Raw genomic sequence first — 15,725 nt, 5'->3', positions numbered from 1 at the left:
ATGCTGCCATCTGTCATCTGTTTTAAAAACCATCGCTTAAATTGACTATTTAATGGCACAGAGCGTGTAGAAAGAACATATAACCTTTGTAGTTGGTTCTAAACCAATGAGGTGCCCAAGATGGTGTCCCCGTCCAGACATTTCTTCGGTGAACTTCTTCTTTGAGGCGCTGGACTACGAGAAAGACCTTCTAACGCAATATTACATTCAACTAATCACTCATACGCTTAAATCAACATCTTGCTTCTGATCAGAATTCGAAGTTGTTTGGCTTATTGAAGCTTATGTCATCAAATGAATTAAAACAATACAATGATTGAACGGTCATTTTAATTTAATTTCACAATCAGTTTATTGCTTTGCTAAACAGTACAATCATGATACAGTTTTCAGCGGATGTGAAGGTGCTCATTTGTGTTCTTTTGCTGGTATCTTACAGATAACTAATGCCTAGAAAACAATCAATACTTAAGTCGTTGGTTAATAAATTAGCTTACACTACAAACATTCTATCTTTGCTAAGCAACGGATCCTTCCTTTTTTCTCATTTCCCTGGATAAGTTACAACTTAATGATGAAGAAATCAAACAATCCACTACCGTACCGTTGGTTAATGCAAAGCTCACTGGTTATTTGTGCTACTGCTTATGACTGTATTTACAACTGGGTCGCTCTTTTCTGTACAAAACCACTTTGTACATACGGAAACTGTTCCATTCCGGGAAATTAATCACAAATTTCTATGTTAATACTATTTTCACTATTTGTATCGGTCAGCTTGGAGCGAACGACCGCCGAAACGATGCTGCATCCTTCCGAATCCTCTCCAGCCGACTGGGGTGATGAGGACGACCGGTAGTCGGAGGACGATTTGCAGCGCACCGCAGTGACGGGTATGCCCGTAGGGGATGGACAAGATTTGGACGGGGAAACCGACGGGGAGCATTGGTAGTGGTGGTACTTGTCGTCCAGCGGCGAGTCCGTCGGAGTCTTGCCCGAAGAGTCCGAAATGCAGGTGATGGTAACTCGATCGTCGATCTTCTGTTTCTTGCTTTCGGGCTTCTTGAGCAGCTCCTCGATCGAGTATGGATTGCGCTTCTTCGAAATGGATGTCTATAATTATGGAAAAGAGATAAAGATATTGTTAATGAACCGCTTTGTACCCAATGCCAGTTAAGTATGAATCTTCTACTCACCCTCAGCTCATCATGATTGTCCGAAGAGTCGTCACTGTTCACGTCCGTGATCTGTACCGGTGACGATGACGCATTAGAAACCGTCGTATCACTACGCAAACTGGACTCGATTTGCCCTGGGAATGGCGCACCACCACCGAAAGGATTGCCGTACGTAAAGTACCCATGAGGGAAGGCTGCTGCTGCTGCGGCTGCTGCGGCTGCGGCCGCTGCGGCCGCCGCTGCCGAAGAAACTGTGGAAGGATCCGCTCCGGGGGCATTCTGACCACGGTTTGCCGCATAGAACAGACTCGTGATCCAGATCCAGTGCTTCGGAAGGTACGGCATCTGGGCTGGGTTGGGTGGGGCCGACGACACTGGTGTGCTACCGGTCGGCGTGGACCGAGTGGAGGACGATGGTTCACTCTTGGAGTCACCGCCTTTCGGAGAGCTTAGATCTGGCATGCTCACAGAAGGTGACGGTTTGCCATGCTGCTGCTGCTGGTGATGATGATGATGATGCTGGTGAGGGTTGTGTCCTGCTGTCAAGGGTTGAGTTTGCAGAGGAGATACTGTATGCTGGTGATGCATTTCTGGTGGCTGTTTGGTAGTTCCGGTCGGTGGGAGACTTTCGTGCTGGATGATGTTGACGGCAGCCGTCCGTTGAACCATCGGACCGTGCGCTCCCGGGGGAGATCCGTACGGGGAGTGATGGTGCGGGAGGTTGGGATGCTTCGAGGCGTGGTCGGGCGAGACGGCAGCCATACTGTAGCGATACTGGTTTAGCAGTGCCTGATGCTGCTCCAGCGTTTGACTGTAGAGCGGGTGAGAGGACATCGCTTTGGACTGCATGTAGGCGCTGGACGAGTGGGACGATTCGCGGAGCATTTGTTCTGTGGAAATAAAAAAAAGGACAAAAAGGATGAAAATCAATTCGAGAGACAAATAACAGATGTTTGTTTGTAGAATTAATGCATAATTTGATAAATTAGAGCCGATAATTCAAACAATCGGAAGAAACTTCTTAAGACATAAATGAATAAGTCATTGAAAATTCAGAACCAAGATTTTTTTCTGATAGATTTCACGAGTTTCAAATTTATTACCTGATTTCCACCAAATAATAATGAGACGAAATGGTCATCGAGAAATTCAATGACTAATTTGAGTTACAAACAATTGATTAGTCTGTCATCAATACATCCAAGATTTGATTTCTAAACGATCACACGTTGTAACAACCATGCATTTGCATTATCCTACCATGGAACTGGCCTCCAGAGCACTATTTATCAGACTTAACTCATCCTTCGGAGCCTTTCGCAACGCTTCAGCTTTGATCTTTCCTGGTCTATAATTTAGTTTTTCTCAAAATCCTAACATAATCTCACCTCAAATCGTTCCACAAAAAGCCATTCTCGATAAACCCGTATTAGAATCAACGCTTCTAATGCAGCCCACTTCCACACACCACGCCTAACGATCGGTTTCCCGTGTGCCGACCACTCATTCCGGCTGGCACCTTGAGAGTGGCGCAAATTTGCATAAAAATCATGATGAAACGTTACAAACATGCATTCGTGCGCGCCTTCTTTTCGCACTATCGCACTTCACAGCGCACCTTCACCAGCTGTGCAAGCTGCGAAACATCGTGCTAGAGGAAGCAAAGTAAAGAAAGAAAAAACAACCACCCCAAAAACGGCTCCCTTCACAAACCAAACAACGGTCAAACGGTGCTGTCAGTAGGGGCTCAATTAGGAAGCTTACTTCCGAACGGCAGCAGTAGCAGTCACTGAAGTCGTTCAGCAGAAGTCGTTCTCTGGTTCGTCCTTGCTCACCGAAGAATGACGAAACAGCAAGTCGCCAATTCTTCCGAGTAGTGATTAAGTGACCTAATAAAGTGCACAATCAGCAATCGAAACACGGAGGCAACGTAGGAGACGGCCGCGTGATCAGACTGACCGACTTGACTGATTGTCTGTCAAGAGGTCTCTCATTACCGGTTCATATCGCAGTGCAATTATCAAATTGCGCTCCCCGTTCGCGGACCGTCCAGAAGAAGCTCACCGACTCGGCACAGCTGAAGACAACGATTTGCAACGAATGTTTGAAAGCGCAAGCAGAAAGGACGAAACAACTCTGCCAAAGAAAACAGGGGTACATCTGGCGCATGACGCACCGGGGGTTAAAAGTGTGCTCATTGAATGATTACCCTCGGCGCACTTACGTACGTACTCATTATCGTCTGGAAGGTGGCATGGTACGGTCGACTGCGCACCTCGCAGGACGACTCCGCTCGTGCGCACGCTCTCCGCTCCGGGGCGTAAGTGAAGTTCAGCAAGTACGCCTCAATTGCGCTCTTTTGCACACCCTCTGCGTAAGCGCATTTTTCTCCTGGCGCGTGTGCTTGCGTAAGGACACCTTTTCTCGGCGTAAAGCAAGCAAAGTTTCTTAAGTGAAATGAGAACCCTGATCATCATGATCATGTCCGCACTGATGATGATGAAGACGGTGATGTCTGTGTTAATGTGGAGTGCTTTGAAATTATTACCCAAACCGCGGGGAGCTCGTTCGTACAGAGGGCAGCGTGATGGATGGAAGGAAGATAAATTATGCAAATTTAATTAACCACCACCAAAAATAACAAAACACCTCCCCGGACCCCACATACACCTAATGGGTGTCTTAATGTTAACAAATTTGTCATCTCGAATGTACGCCACATGCTCACACGCCAGACACGCGCGCGAGCGCTCCCGGTGTGGCCGGTGTGGTGATAATGTTGTTAAAATTGTTGCCCAAAGATGCCACTGATATGGCGTAATGAGAAAATTAAGTGATGGGTTTCGCACCTCCAACGGCTTGTCAATCAGACAGGTTGCTTTCACCCACAGCGCACAGATGACGGCAGATTGACAGCTGGCAGCGAGGCTGTAATGAGAGCAAGTAGGGTCCTCACCGTTCGTTGCTAAATGATACTTGGTAAGGGTGTCAGGTTAGGTGGTTGAAATATGGGAAGAAAATCAATCGAGTGTGGCAGTCGTGGGAACTTGTAAGCTCAACTGTGGAGCGTATTAGCTCCCCTGTTGCTACAATCTGATTTCGTAGGTCATTTTGGGAAAATAAACCACATTGATCTATATTTGGGTTACAGGAAGGCTTTCTCATGAGAAGTATTGATGTTGAATTTCAATATTCCGTTTGAAGAATTGAAAAAAGATAATTATCTGTCATTTGTTCAATGTGTAAATACACCATTAAAAGAGTAAATTCTATTACAATTTATGCTTTTCTATGCGATTTTGTAGATAGATTTATATTGTTTTCATTTCCATCGGTTTTGCTCCCAGCTTCAATTTGTATTTTATTATTGAAAAATCGAAATTAAACCCAAACCTGATTGCTATAGCGCTCAGTTCTGACAAGATGCTGAACAAGATACTGTTGTTTGAGTTGTTTCATGTTTCATGTTTGAGTTGTTTCAGTCAGTCAGTCAGTCTTTGAAATTGAGTGTCGGAAGGAATCCGTTTGTTTGGCTGGTTGGACTGATATTTTTTTCTGAACGAGCCCCAGTTAAACATTTAAAAGATTCGTGAAAACATCATCGTTACCTCTAAATACTCATATTTTGTATGTATTTGGATCTCAAAGTGCAATAATCGTTTTAGAGTTATGTAGACGTCTTGTGAACGCTACACAATCATGCGTCCAGACAATAGTAACCAAAGATCCTTAATTCAATTGACAACCACCTAAGACTTTCTTAAACTTTCCATTTTTTCCGGTTTGAATTTCTATGCCTTACTTTTTAAAGCTCTTTCTTTATCTCCTATATTGAGTCCGAATGAGAAATGCTTCCGTAAATTCATGAAAACTCATGAAATTCATGAAATTCATGAAATTTTATCCAGACAAACTGCAAAATTCAATACATCTTGCAAACCTCAACCGAATTCAATGCAACACTGTCTCTTATGCAACTAATAAATTCCTTTCAACATTCCACAACAAATTTTTGTAGCGTTCATATGCCCCACAATCGCCCATCGACAAATTGGCCACTTCACACCTTCCGTAGATGCACACAACATGCAACACCCATCGAGCGCGCGCGTACACCCGCTAGCATCACTTACCATTCGAAGTCATATCGTCCGTCCACATGCCGCCGTTTCGCAGTATCCGATTGACCGAGCTGACCGACGGTATCGTGTTGGGGTCGCATATCCGCTGGGAAAGCAGCTGGTCCCGGATCTCCCAGGCGAACATGCCCGGGTTTTCCTGCTTGAAGCGCAGTATTTTCTTCACCACGGTCGGCGTTGCCACTTGCTGAAAAGAAAACCCAGAAGGCAAAGAAAAAAACAACACCCATGATCAGTTACACGGTACACGGTAAAAGGGCTAGAAAATTGTTTCCACATTGCACATCGTGTGTTCGGTAATAACCGACGACACCCCCCCAAGTGCCTCCCGTTGCATATGGCACGCCGCGCTCTATGGTCATTTATTATATTGCCACCATAAATTTGTGCGCCTTTCAGCGCCCTTATCAGCACAGTTTGGGCCATAAAGCAACAACAGCGACAGCCACAGCAACTACAACAGCAACAACAAAAAAAGTAATACAGCAACATGGGATGGGAAGTCATCGGCAGTTTGCACTCCATTATGTAAATCATAAGCATGTAGCAACCATATCGTACTCTGACCGCGAAATTGCACCAATAAATCGTACTTTGTCGCATTTGCTCGGTGGTAATGTGTTGTTTTCGGACCATTCGCTCGGACCATTGGGTGCGGGATGGAGCTTCGCCTGTGACCATGGCAAGCATCAATCATAAGGTTCAATTATAAATCCACCTTTGCATGGCTAGTGCACGGTGCTATTAAGAAAATTAAAGCTTGGCTGTGAAGAAGAAACGCGTCTTACGCGGGGAGGTTCCACTTTCGGATCAATTTATTAACCCCTACTGTGAAGGCTGGATGAATGGGAAGGAAACCCCAAGCAGGCAAGCGTCGTGGGCCGGACGTTATAAATTGCTCACAGTTTTACGAGATTGGCAAAACGGGCGAAGCGAACTTTATTGTCGGGAAAATTGAAACAAGCCGGCACAAAACAATAAACAAGTGACTGTTTGGCCCGCACAACGTTGACTACTTAATGGGAAAACAAAAGAGGCCAGTTAAAACAAGGCAAACAAAGTATTGAAAACAGTTGCTAATGTCCCTGTTGGTAGAGATCACGATCAAGATGGACGATTGGTTTATTTTCCGAAACGAAACTTTAGAGGGAAATTTCATGGAGCTAAGTTTACGGCAGTTTGAACTCCGATACCGGAACCAAGCTTTTAATCGTTATCAAATGTCTTTAAATACCACTGGGGAGTGTGAAACCCATTTCGAGGGAAGAAAGAAATCAATGCCTTTGGGAAATCGTTCAGGACTTCAACTACTGATTACGTTAGGTCCCTGACTCGTAGCCTTTTTAGAAATAACTAACCAAAACCATTCAGATAACCAAGTAATGCCGATTAGCATTCAAAGTGTGCCATTAAGCGTAGACCCAACCAGCTAGCCACGGAATGTCCTCAAGTGGACTCGTTAAAATTAAAGCTCGGTTCTATTTCCGTCCCTTCCTTTACTCCTTAGGGTTGTACAAAAGTATGTAATACCCCCAGTTGAAAAAGTGATTGTACTTTACAACCTCAACCGCGCTCCAACCTACAGTCGGTATAAGGTGAACTGCTCTGCTCTGAAAAACGCCTCGTTAAACGCTTGGCTGTGTTAGTGTTAGCAAGCAATTCGTCCGTTGGTACGATTAATTGAATAAATTGCAACATACCATCCGTATGCAAATGACGAGTGGCCATAATTTTAATTGCAATCTTATTGTTTCGCCTTTCGGTGCCTTCACTTTGTGTCTTTTTGTCTTCTTGTTTTATTACACACACCCTTGTACAGCGTTTCAGCCAATCAAGGAGTCCTTCGCGGGACCCGGGCCCGGTCGGTGCCGTGTGTCTGGGAATGCAGAATGTGCCCGTTCCTATTTTGTTGCCTTCGATCTGCACAACCACCGATCAGGGTCATTCCTGCCGATTTTACCTATTCCCTGCTGTCGATGGTTCACCTTGGGTGGGTTGACTGGTCGTAAAAAGGGAAATAATTACAACCCGCGACTGTGCTGACCGTACCGGTATGGCGGTGTGGCGTGATGTTTACAAGCATATTTTGTAACCAACCACAGGCACAGCCGTGCTCGCTAGAAACGATTCTTTGCCACAGAGATTTGTTGGAAAATAGTGGAAATTGTTTCCATGAGTACTATTACCCGAATTGTGAGATCGGATATCAACCACAAACGGGCAGGATGGCTAGAGTGTATGAATATTTTACAAGATTATTAACACCTTCGTCTTCGCGTTGACGTGAGATTCGTGCAGCTGATGATCCCAGTGGAAGGTTTGTGTTTATGGCTGAAGCTCACCAGCTTCTAGAAACATTATATTGCACGCCATTGGGTGGTTGGAATAGACCCGTTGCATATCCAATGATCATGATGGTGATGATGATGAGGATAGTATATCATTTGTTATGGGGAACGATAATCGGTGACCATTGGTAACGATTTTATCAGCAGTGTTTACCACCGATGTAAGCTATGATTGTCGGTGTGGAGTGTCAAAGGATGAAAGTGTTAGAATTAAGCGCACTGAATACATTTGTACATTGAAGGAACGTGAAGCGATTGACTTTGAACTGAAGACATGTTATGCAAAAGCATAGAAAAGGTTGAATATAGCTTTAGTATTTTCGATAATGTTTCATACATTATATTTATAATATATTTTGTAGCAATATTTATATTTTTTAGCAATATTTATATTTATATTTTGTAGCAATAATTGTCTAATACTTATGACACTGGACTAAAACACGATTACCATTTTAAATAATTATTTATTTTACTTCAAAAATGATTTTTATATAATAAACGAAATAAAAAATGGTTATAGTCATTTTTGAAGATCACCCTAATAGTCAGCAAAATATCAGCCATTTACGATAACAACAGATCTATTATTAAATACAAAAAAAAAAACAATTTCGTCGTTCGATTTTTTAATATTTATAAGTAACTTTTTGTTTTTGTTATTTTTTTATAATATCGTGTTCAATGTTTAGTAATTCAAATGTATTATGTTCGGCACAAAGATAATGAAAATTTCAAAAAATAATCAAGTTTAAAGTTTATACATCATTCACAACTATTATTTACTTTGTCGTCAAATTTAACTTCATGTTGGAAGTCGTTTTTAAATTTTTAAAGTAAATAAACGATTACCCTTTCCATTATCTTTGTGACTCAATATTTCTTACATCCCTTTGTTCGTTTCTTTTCAGTTTAATCTTTAAAAGTAAACATGATAATAGTTATTAGTAAACAACATAACAAAAGAATATCAAAACTTGTAGCTAAAAGTAAGCTAACGCCTTCATCTCATTCGATCATGTCTAATAGTTTTCTTAAGGAAATAAAATAAATCTATTACATACTTCATTCCAAGAATCCTCAATGTAAACTCCAATCTATATGGCAGCACTCTGCTCGTAAAAAAAGTTGTTCCGGTGAAAGGTATGAGGGTACAGCCCAATAAGACGACCCACCCAGACGGCTATCAAAGAAAACAGATCGCAACACAGACGGACTATCGGTAGGAAAAAAGGAGGAGTTATGCTGTTGGACTAACCACGGGCAATCCAACAACCAACTCCCCATTCGAAGAAACCGTCAGCTCAACCTACCGTGGATGCTGACCGTGGATGTCAGCAGGAGCTGTCCCTTTCCTACATACTGCATGGCACCAGATCTGGTGAGAAAATCTCTCCCCAGCTCCCAGTTTGCTCCACGACATATGTCAACACACACAACTCACACACTTTGCACAACCACAAATGGTACATGTAAACACTTCTGCACAACACCAGTGCTCAACCATAAATCATACAAAAGGCGCACGATACCATCATCGCGGTGTTGGGGTTGTTGTATCCCTGTAAGGGATTTCCTGTCCGCGCACCGGATAGCGCTACCGGAGTGGCCCGGTGTGCCCGGGCCTCCCCGATGGTGGTGCGATTTAGTGAATTTAAATTGAGTTTTATGAGCGTTCGCTTATCGGCAGCCCAAAATCACTTCCCTCCCGAAAAAGGGAGAGCCTGCGGAAGGTAAAAGACAACGTGCAGAAAATCCCCAACCGCCCCCGGAGCTTGGCTGTCGTCGGTTTCGCTCGCGAGATGGTGACCGTTTGTACCGTTTTGCTTCTTTAATGTTGCTTTTTTTTTGCGCTTCTTCTTTCCAGTAACCATGGTACGATGGTGTGAACATGACATACGTACGACCACCGGCGTGGCAAAAGATAACTGCCCGGAGGACGACATTGCGCGTCGCCGACCAGCCAGACGGTGGAGCGTAAGCTGGAGTGGTAAAAACCATAGCATTAGCATAAATTAAGCTGCCCCCAAAAAATGCAGCCGGTGCAAAACACGGCCGCACATCAACACTTTGATTCGGTCTGCATTGCACCGAGCACATGCACGCACACGAAAACAATGAGGCACAAAAAGGGAGAGGCCACACAAACCCAAAGGCACATCCAATTATCATTACCGTTTAATTATTTCCCGCTCTCAACGGCCTGGGCACGGTGCGATAAGGCACAAAGCTCCGGCTGGAAAAAGAGCACTTGGCTGCGATGCTGGCCCAAAATGAATGATTACTTTTTCCGGTGATTTATAATTACTGCCTACGAGGCTTTCCACCTGACAGCGTGCATCGGTGCGGTGAAGAAAAGGTGACACTTTTCCCACGGATCCCCTCCCCTTCGAGCGATAAACAAACTCCATTATCAGCGAGACGCCTTGCAGGAGGTCAAACAAATCACATCGTTCGCAGTGGCACCGCGTAACAGAACGTTCTGGTTGGTGGAGAAGTGTTTTAGTTTTGCAGGCAAAATAGTATTAAAACCAAAAAAACATCTTCTTTTCAACGCTTTTCTTCGCTTTTTTTCAAGTTAAATTGAATGAATTGAAATAAACAAATTAATTAAATCCACCTAACATTCAAATCGTCCTGTGAGCAATCCTCGACCAGTACCGTGTTGAATAATGTTTCTATATTTAGATGCATGTCAACATTATTGCTCTAATCATCAATCAAAACGCTTCCCCCCTCAGGACGTTAAGGTCCAGATAATGAGGTCGATTTTCGCTGGTGCTGGGGCGAGGAAAGTTCACTAAATCGTATCATGCAGGATAGCGCAAACAGTTGGGCCAACAAACCTCGTGATAGCGGGTGATAAGTGGGACAATGTGTTTCCGGTAGCCCTGTTTCGGGGGTGTTACGTGCACGCTTAAAGGTGCATCCAATAAAATTCCCATTATTTTGTTAGTGTTTGTTGTGAATCGTGGCTAGTCAAATAAATCCGTCCTGTGTGGAGTGTACGGGGGAAAAGTAAGGGATATGTTTGTTGAAGTAATAAAGAGAGGAGATTCTTTTCTAGCTTTATTTTTAACTCATTACTATTGCCTAGATTATTTTTATTTTCAATGTTTAAAACTTTCTTTTGGATCACATCAACATGATAGTGCTATCTTACGAGAAATCTTACTAAACTTAAAACTGACCAATGCAGAATTGAACAAATTTTGAAACGTTATTTTTAAACATGCTTGAGTTCAATCCAATTGGTGGGAGAATCTATCAAAATTTTCTTTTATTTATAAACGTCCGTTTATGGTACGTACCAAAACACCGCCTCATGAGACATAAGAGTTAGTTAGATACTAATTTTTAAAAGATGAATCATTCAAAATGATAAATCCGTGCTGTATTTAAAGTAATCTTCACTGTAGCAGTTAAATTTTGTATCAGTGGAAATCATTAACTTTCCACTGATTTAATGAATTTGAGTCCAACTACTTTGGTACATCATAAAGGAAAACTGTTAATAGTTTCATCAATTAGCAATGGCTAGTAAAATCTCATCAAAGTCATTATTTAGTTTTCTACGATATTTTCGTCAGTAAACGATTATAGTAAAAGAAAAATATTTTAGAAAAAACAATCAACTGAAAAAGAGCTTGAGAAAAAAGGATTGCATAAATTGGAAATTGATTGCATAAATAATATATTTACTTTCATCATAAGCTTGAAAGAGAACATTTTGTACAGTAAAAAAAGATTGAATAAAACTACTTACAAAAAGAAAAGAAAAATTTAGTTCGCTGGTCTTTGAGTCTAGAATATAAAAATTAACAGACTAAACGCCCTACTACGTGACTAAAGGAGCAATGATACGTAACAAGAGTAAGAATTCAAAGCTCAAATTGTCTAAAATAGAAAATGATTTAAAGGATCACTACCAATACCCAAATACCCAAAACTAAAATCGCTTGAACTTAGCAAGGATTACTTAACATAAGCTCCTGGTAAAATCTTCATAGTATGATTCAGACATTCTTCTTTTATGTGTAGTAAAGTTCTGCGCGGACATGCCGGCCTACATAGGCTTTCTTGACGTTTATAGCCCAGAGCTTTCTCATATAGCCTAAACAGCGTACAACTTTAATATACATTTTCTGTTGCAAGCTTCTCATTTCAATATTGGAAGCATGAAACAAAATTTAATGCACGCTTGAGTTATTTCATTGCATGTAATTTTACATCGACAAAAGTAGCTAGATGAAACGAAACGCATTAAGAACATCATATTTTACAGGCTTAATAGTTAGCTTAATAGTTTCACGTTCCATAAATGCTCCAGCCCGTTCCAAACAATTTAGTACCACTAAAAAGTAATTACAGCCCATCCAATTGTGCAGAAAACCGACCATCAAGATAGTGCAAACACTGTGCAATAAATATAATTTAAATAAGGTTCATCAAGTCGTCATAACATTCTTCATAAAAACCCATCCCATAACATAACTCACCTTTCCACGCATTTCCTGCGTATCCCATGTGTGTATGTGATCACATCTTGATAGGAAACGGCCCACTAAGAACCCAGATCCAGACACACCACATCATAATGGAGATCTCTTGCCAACGGTCATGCCACCGGGTGCACTTTAGCCTGGCCGCTTTAAAAATGGACACTATCCACCGTCACCACCAACCCCGCCACCGTCCAACAAGCGAGTCCAACGACGCAACATGACAGTGACATATTGGTTCACATTATAAATAATTATCCTTTATTCGATTTGACCCCAAAGTGGTTCGACGCTGTGGTGAAACCGTTCTATCTTCACTTTCCGATCGGGCTTTCAATTTTGGGGTCCACTCCGTTTTTTATGTTTCTGTTTTGTTTCGCGCTGTTCTACATTTATTGTTTCTTGTGTCCAACAACGCTCGTTTCTCCAATTTCCTACACGGATCACGCAAAACCCACTGCAGGAAAAAAGGGTGGGGTATGTGAAGGCAAGCAAGTTGTTTACGACACGCAATTAGTCCTTTGCCCGACCGGAAGGATGGCTGGAACCGGGAATCCATTTTGTTCGGTTTCTCTCCCCCGTTTCTATTTAAGTTGCCTTACTTCCCGCCCTCAAAGCATCGCTCGACGGACTGGTTTTCCCCTTTTTTGCTCAACGCTGCTCTAAGGATGTCCCACAGCGTGTTGGTGGACGTTTAAGCGTGTACATGTCCTTTACCAGCCGCAATTGCCCAGCAACCTTCATCGGAGGGGATGAAGAATTTCCTTTCACAGTTCATTAACGGCGCTAAGGTAAAAAAGGTGGCCGCCGCACTCTTGAAGCGATCGTTGCGTTGCGAAGGAATAATTAAGATGGCGCATTTCCGATAGGAATCGGGCGCTTCGATGCTTACCTTAGTCTTGCTGCCACCGATCGAACCGGGCCGTATCGATCCTGTTTCGTAGAAGCGGGTCAAAATTTTCGATACACATCCTGCGGATGAAACGAGTGCAATGGTAAGCGAATGGTTAATCTATCGATTTAATTAGCTTTTTGCTTATTGAGCAGGAAAATGGAGCTGTTTGTCCTCAATACACAGACTCTATGGTTGCAGATAGGACCTAAACTTACCATGCGATACGAGGAGCTGCCGGGAAATGTCGCATGGTCGGACGCCCATCAGCGCCAGCTCGACGATACGCCGTCGGACAATGTCCGGCAGCGGCCGACCATTGACGAACACTCCACCGAGCTGATTAACGCCCGCCTGGCCTGAAAAGGGAAAGGGAAAGATAGATAAGACGGCTTTAGTATACCAGACGAAAGGAAACTACTCAAGATAGGCTAAAACGGAACCGTTCAAAGCACTCCGGGCAACGGTCTATATCAATCGGATCGGTTTATTCAGCTACAGCGACACACCCGACGAAGCTCGTTTTGCGGCGTCCGATCAAGGCGAGGTGAGGAATTTGTCTCGCATTTCTTTTCCAACTTTAATTTCTCGCATGAGGAAAATTTCAGACCCCTTTCTTTGAGCTCTCCCTACGTGTTCGGGTCCGTTCGCTAATTAAATCGCAATGCAATTCGCAAAGCTGTCTTCGCGAGGCGTTCATTGCGGGGCTCGAAAGTTTCACACCACAAAATTTCACGCGCAAAGCGGCTCTGGGCGCGTAATGAGATGTCACAGAAATTGCACCACAGAAAAGCAGTTTTTTACGTGCATTTCAGCCTCGACGGTCATCATCTTCGTCGTCAGAAATATATAATTGCGTTATGAAATGTCGCGACGGATGGAATTCGCAACGGTGCTACCGTTTCGTGCCGTTCCTTTGGGCTTTTCCGTGACGAGATATCAAACGGAGGAATGCGATCGGGCAGGTTTTTGGTGCGTTCGACGAGGGGGGAAATTCGTCGTTTTTTTATTTTAATTGGTTTATACATTGAAAGAAGAAATATTAAAAACTGACAAAACATTAACTATTCACCATAGAGCAGAAATTAAAACGATTTTACGTTACTCAGTCATTCGAGAAGTATCCACAAATAGCATGAAAAGTCCCTGTGTCTGTTTACATACAATATTACGGTTTCAAACAAAAACTAAACGTAGATCCTGCTCGTCATCCAAGTATCATAATGCATATCGCAACCGGACGACAAAGCTGCCTGGGACCCATCAAAACCCATCAGCCCACATCAGCTTAATTATAGACCGTGTGCAATAATTAAAGTCATCCCCAGCGGCCACGTGCCCAACGTTCTGATCGTTCACCATTACTTGTATCTTGCACAGGAAAATCCTCGCAGTAAGCGCATCTCCTTCATACATGCACACCCGCCTGCACACCTGCCTGAAAGCTAATGACAAAATTGCTAACCTCCCAACCCGAGTGCATTTACTTCAATCAAACCGAAATTGGGTTAGAAATGGGACGAAGGTGTGTGCGTTCGCCAAAGGGAAGCAAACGACGATACGAAAAAATATAAAACCGACCTGCCCGATCATCAGCCGCATCGACCACATTAAAGCCAAACCTGCCACCACCAGGTGGAAAGGAGATGTCGTTTTCACACCAGCTAATGTAACAGAACATTGTGTGAGTGTGTCTGTGTCCTCAGGCGCAGGAGCATCTGGTTTGAAAGTGAACGAATGAGTACTTTGCCAGAACAGAAGAGTACTTACAATCTAGATTTTAATAAAAGTATTGACGAGGGAAAGAATCCTCTGAGTACCTTCCTCCGAAATGCTCGTGCTGCAACTCTTCCATCGTTTTTTGCGCAATGATCATGTTTACCGTCGGCGCTTACTTTAGCACAAGACCTCATTCATTAAACCGACGAGCGACGCTGCAATTGCTGCGGCAAATGTGTTTACCTTTCCTTACAGCTTCGGGAACGTGCCACGCCTTTGCGCTGGCCACATCCTTTCCGAACCCGGACAAATGAGGGGCACGCGTCTTCGTAATGCAAGGTAATTACACGTTCGGGGCGTTCGGGGCACTTTCGGGGAAGTTGTTTGGGCCTTGGCGCGGCTCATAATGGAAGCTATTTTTCACTCCAAAGGCCGAGTCGTACTAAGGTTTGCAAAAAAGAACAGTCCTTCAGACATTCGACCTTCAAAGCTAAAAAATCGAAGTGTCCTGGAACATCTTGAGGAATCTCCATCGGGATGTAGGTTTCTGTGCCAAAGTGTCTCGCGCGTGAGTGCGTGCTGTTTTGGCAGACCTTAAGCGACTCGATTCTTTCGTTACAGCTGCGACAGACGCATAATTTGCCGTTGCCATCTAGAATTGCATATTTGCCTTCCTTCACACCACACAATTAGGCCGAAACCACGCGTGCTTTGAGGTTCAATTGTCTGGAGCGCATATCCTGAAGGCGTTCAGTGTGGGCTAATGATAGAACCTCGCGGGATGAGACCAGCGCAAAGCCCACCAGCATAAATCAAATATTGATACGACAAATGTGGATCCTCGGACAGCCCGCCGGTGATGTTTATGCAAAGCAGAGAACAATTTTTTTGCGAAAATTGAATAAAAAATTCTATACCATTTTGTGGCGACGTGACTTAGAAACGCG

At 43.3% G+C, this 15,725-nt stretch overlaps 1 protein-coding gene across 1 annotated transcript in view; it reads right to left on the bottom strand.

The window, feature by feature from the left end:
• Positions 1 to 362: 362 nt before the first annotated feature.
• LOC120959310 (paired box pox-neuro protein) overlaps positions 363 to 15,725 on the bottom strand; it is a 46,077-nt gene continuing 30,714 nt past the window's right edge. Inside the window, exons 3-7 of the mRNA XM_040382609.2 lie at positions 13,278 to 13,418; positions 13,060 to 13,139; positions 5,312 to 5,504; positions 1,197 to 2,068; positions 363 to 1,113 (exon numbers count right to left, since the gene is read on the bottom strand). Coding sequence (XP_040238543.2) covers positions 727 to 1,113; positions 1,197 to 2,068; positions 5,312 to 5,504; positions 13,060 to 13,139; positions 13,278 to 13,418 — 1,673 coding nt within the window. The 3' untranslated portion in view covers positions 363 to 726. The remainder of the gene's footprint in view (positions 1,114 to 1,196; positions 2,069 to 5,311; positions 5,505 to 13,059; positions 13,140 to 13,277; positions 13,419 to 15,725) is intronic.

Source organism: Anopheles coluzzii, chromosome 3, assembly GCF_943734685.1.
Source record: "Anopheles coluzzii chromosome 3, AcolN3, whole genome shotgun sequence".
NCBI classification, from domain to species: domain Eukaryota; kingdom Metazoa; phylum Arthropoda; class Insecta; order Diptera; family Culicidae; genus Anopheles; species Anopheles coluzzii.
The sequence above is the reverse complement of the archived record's forward strand: the minus strand, read 5'-3'. Positions and strand labels throughout refer to the sequence as shown.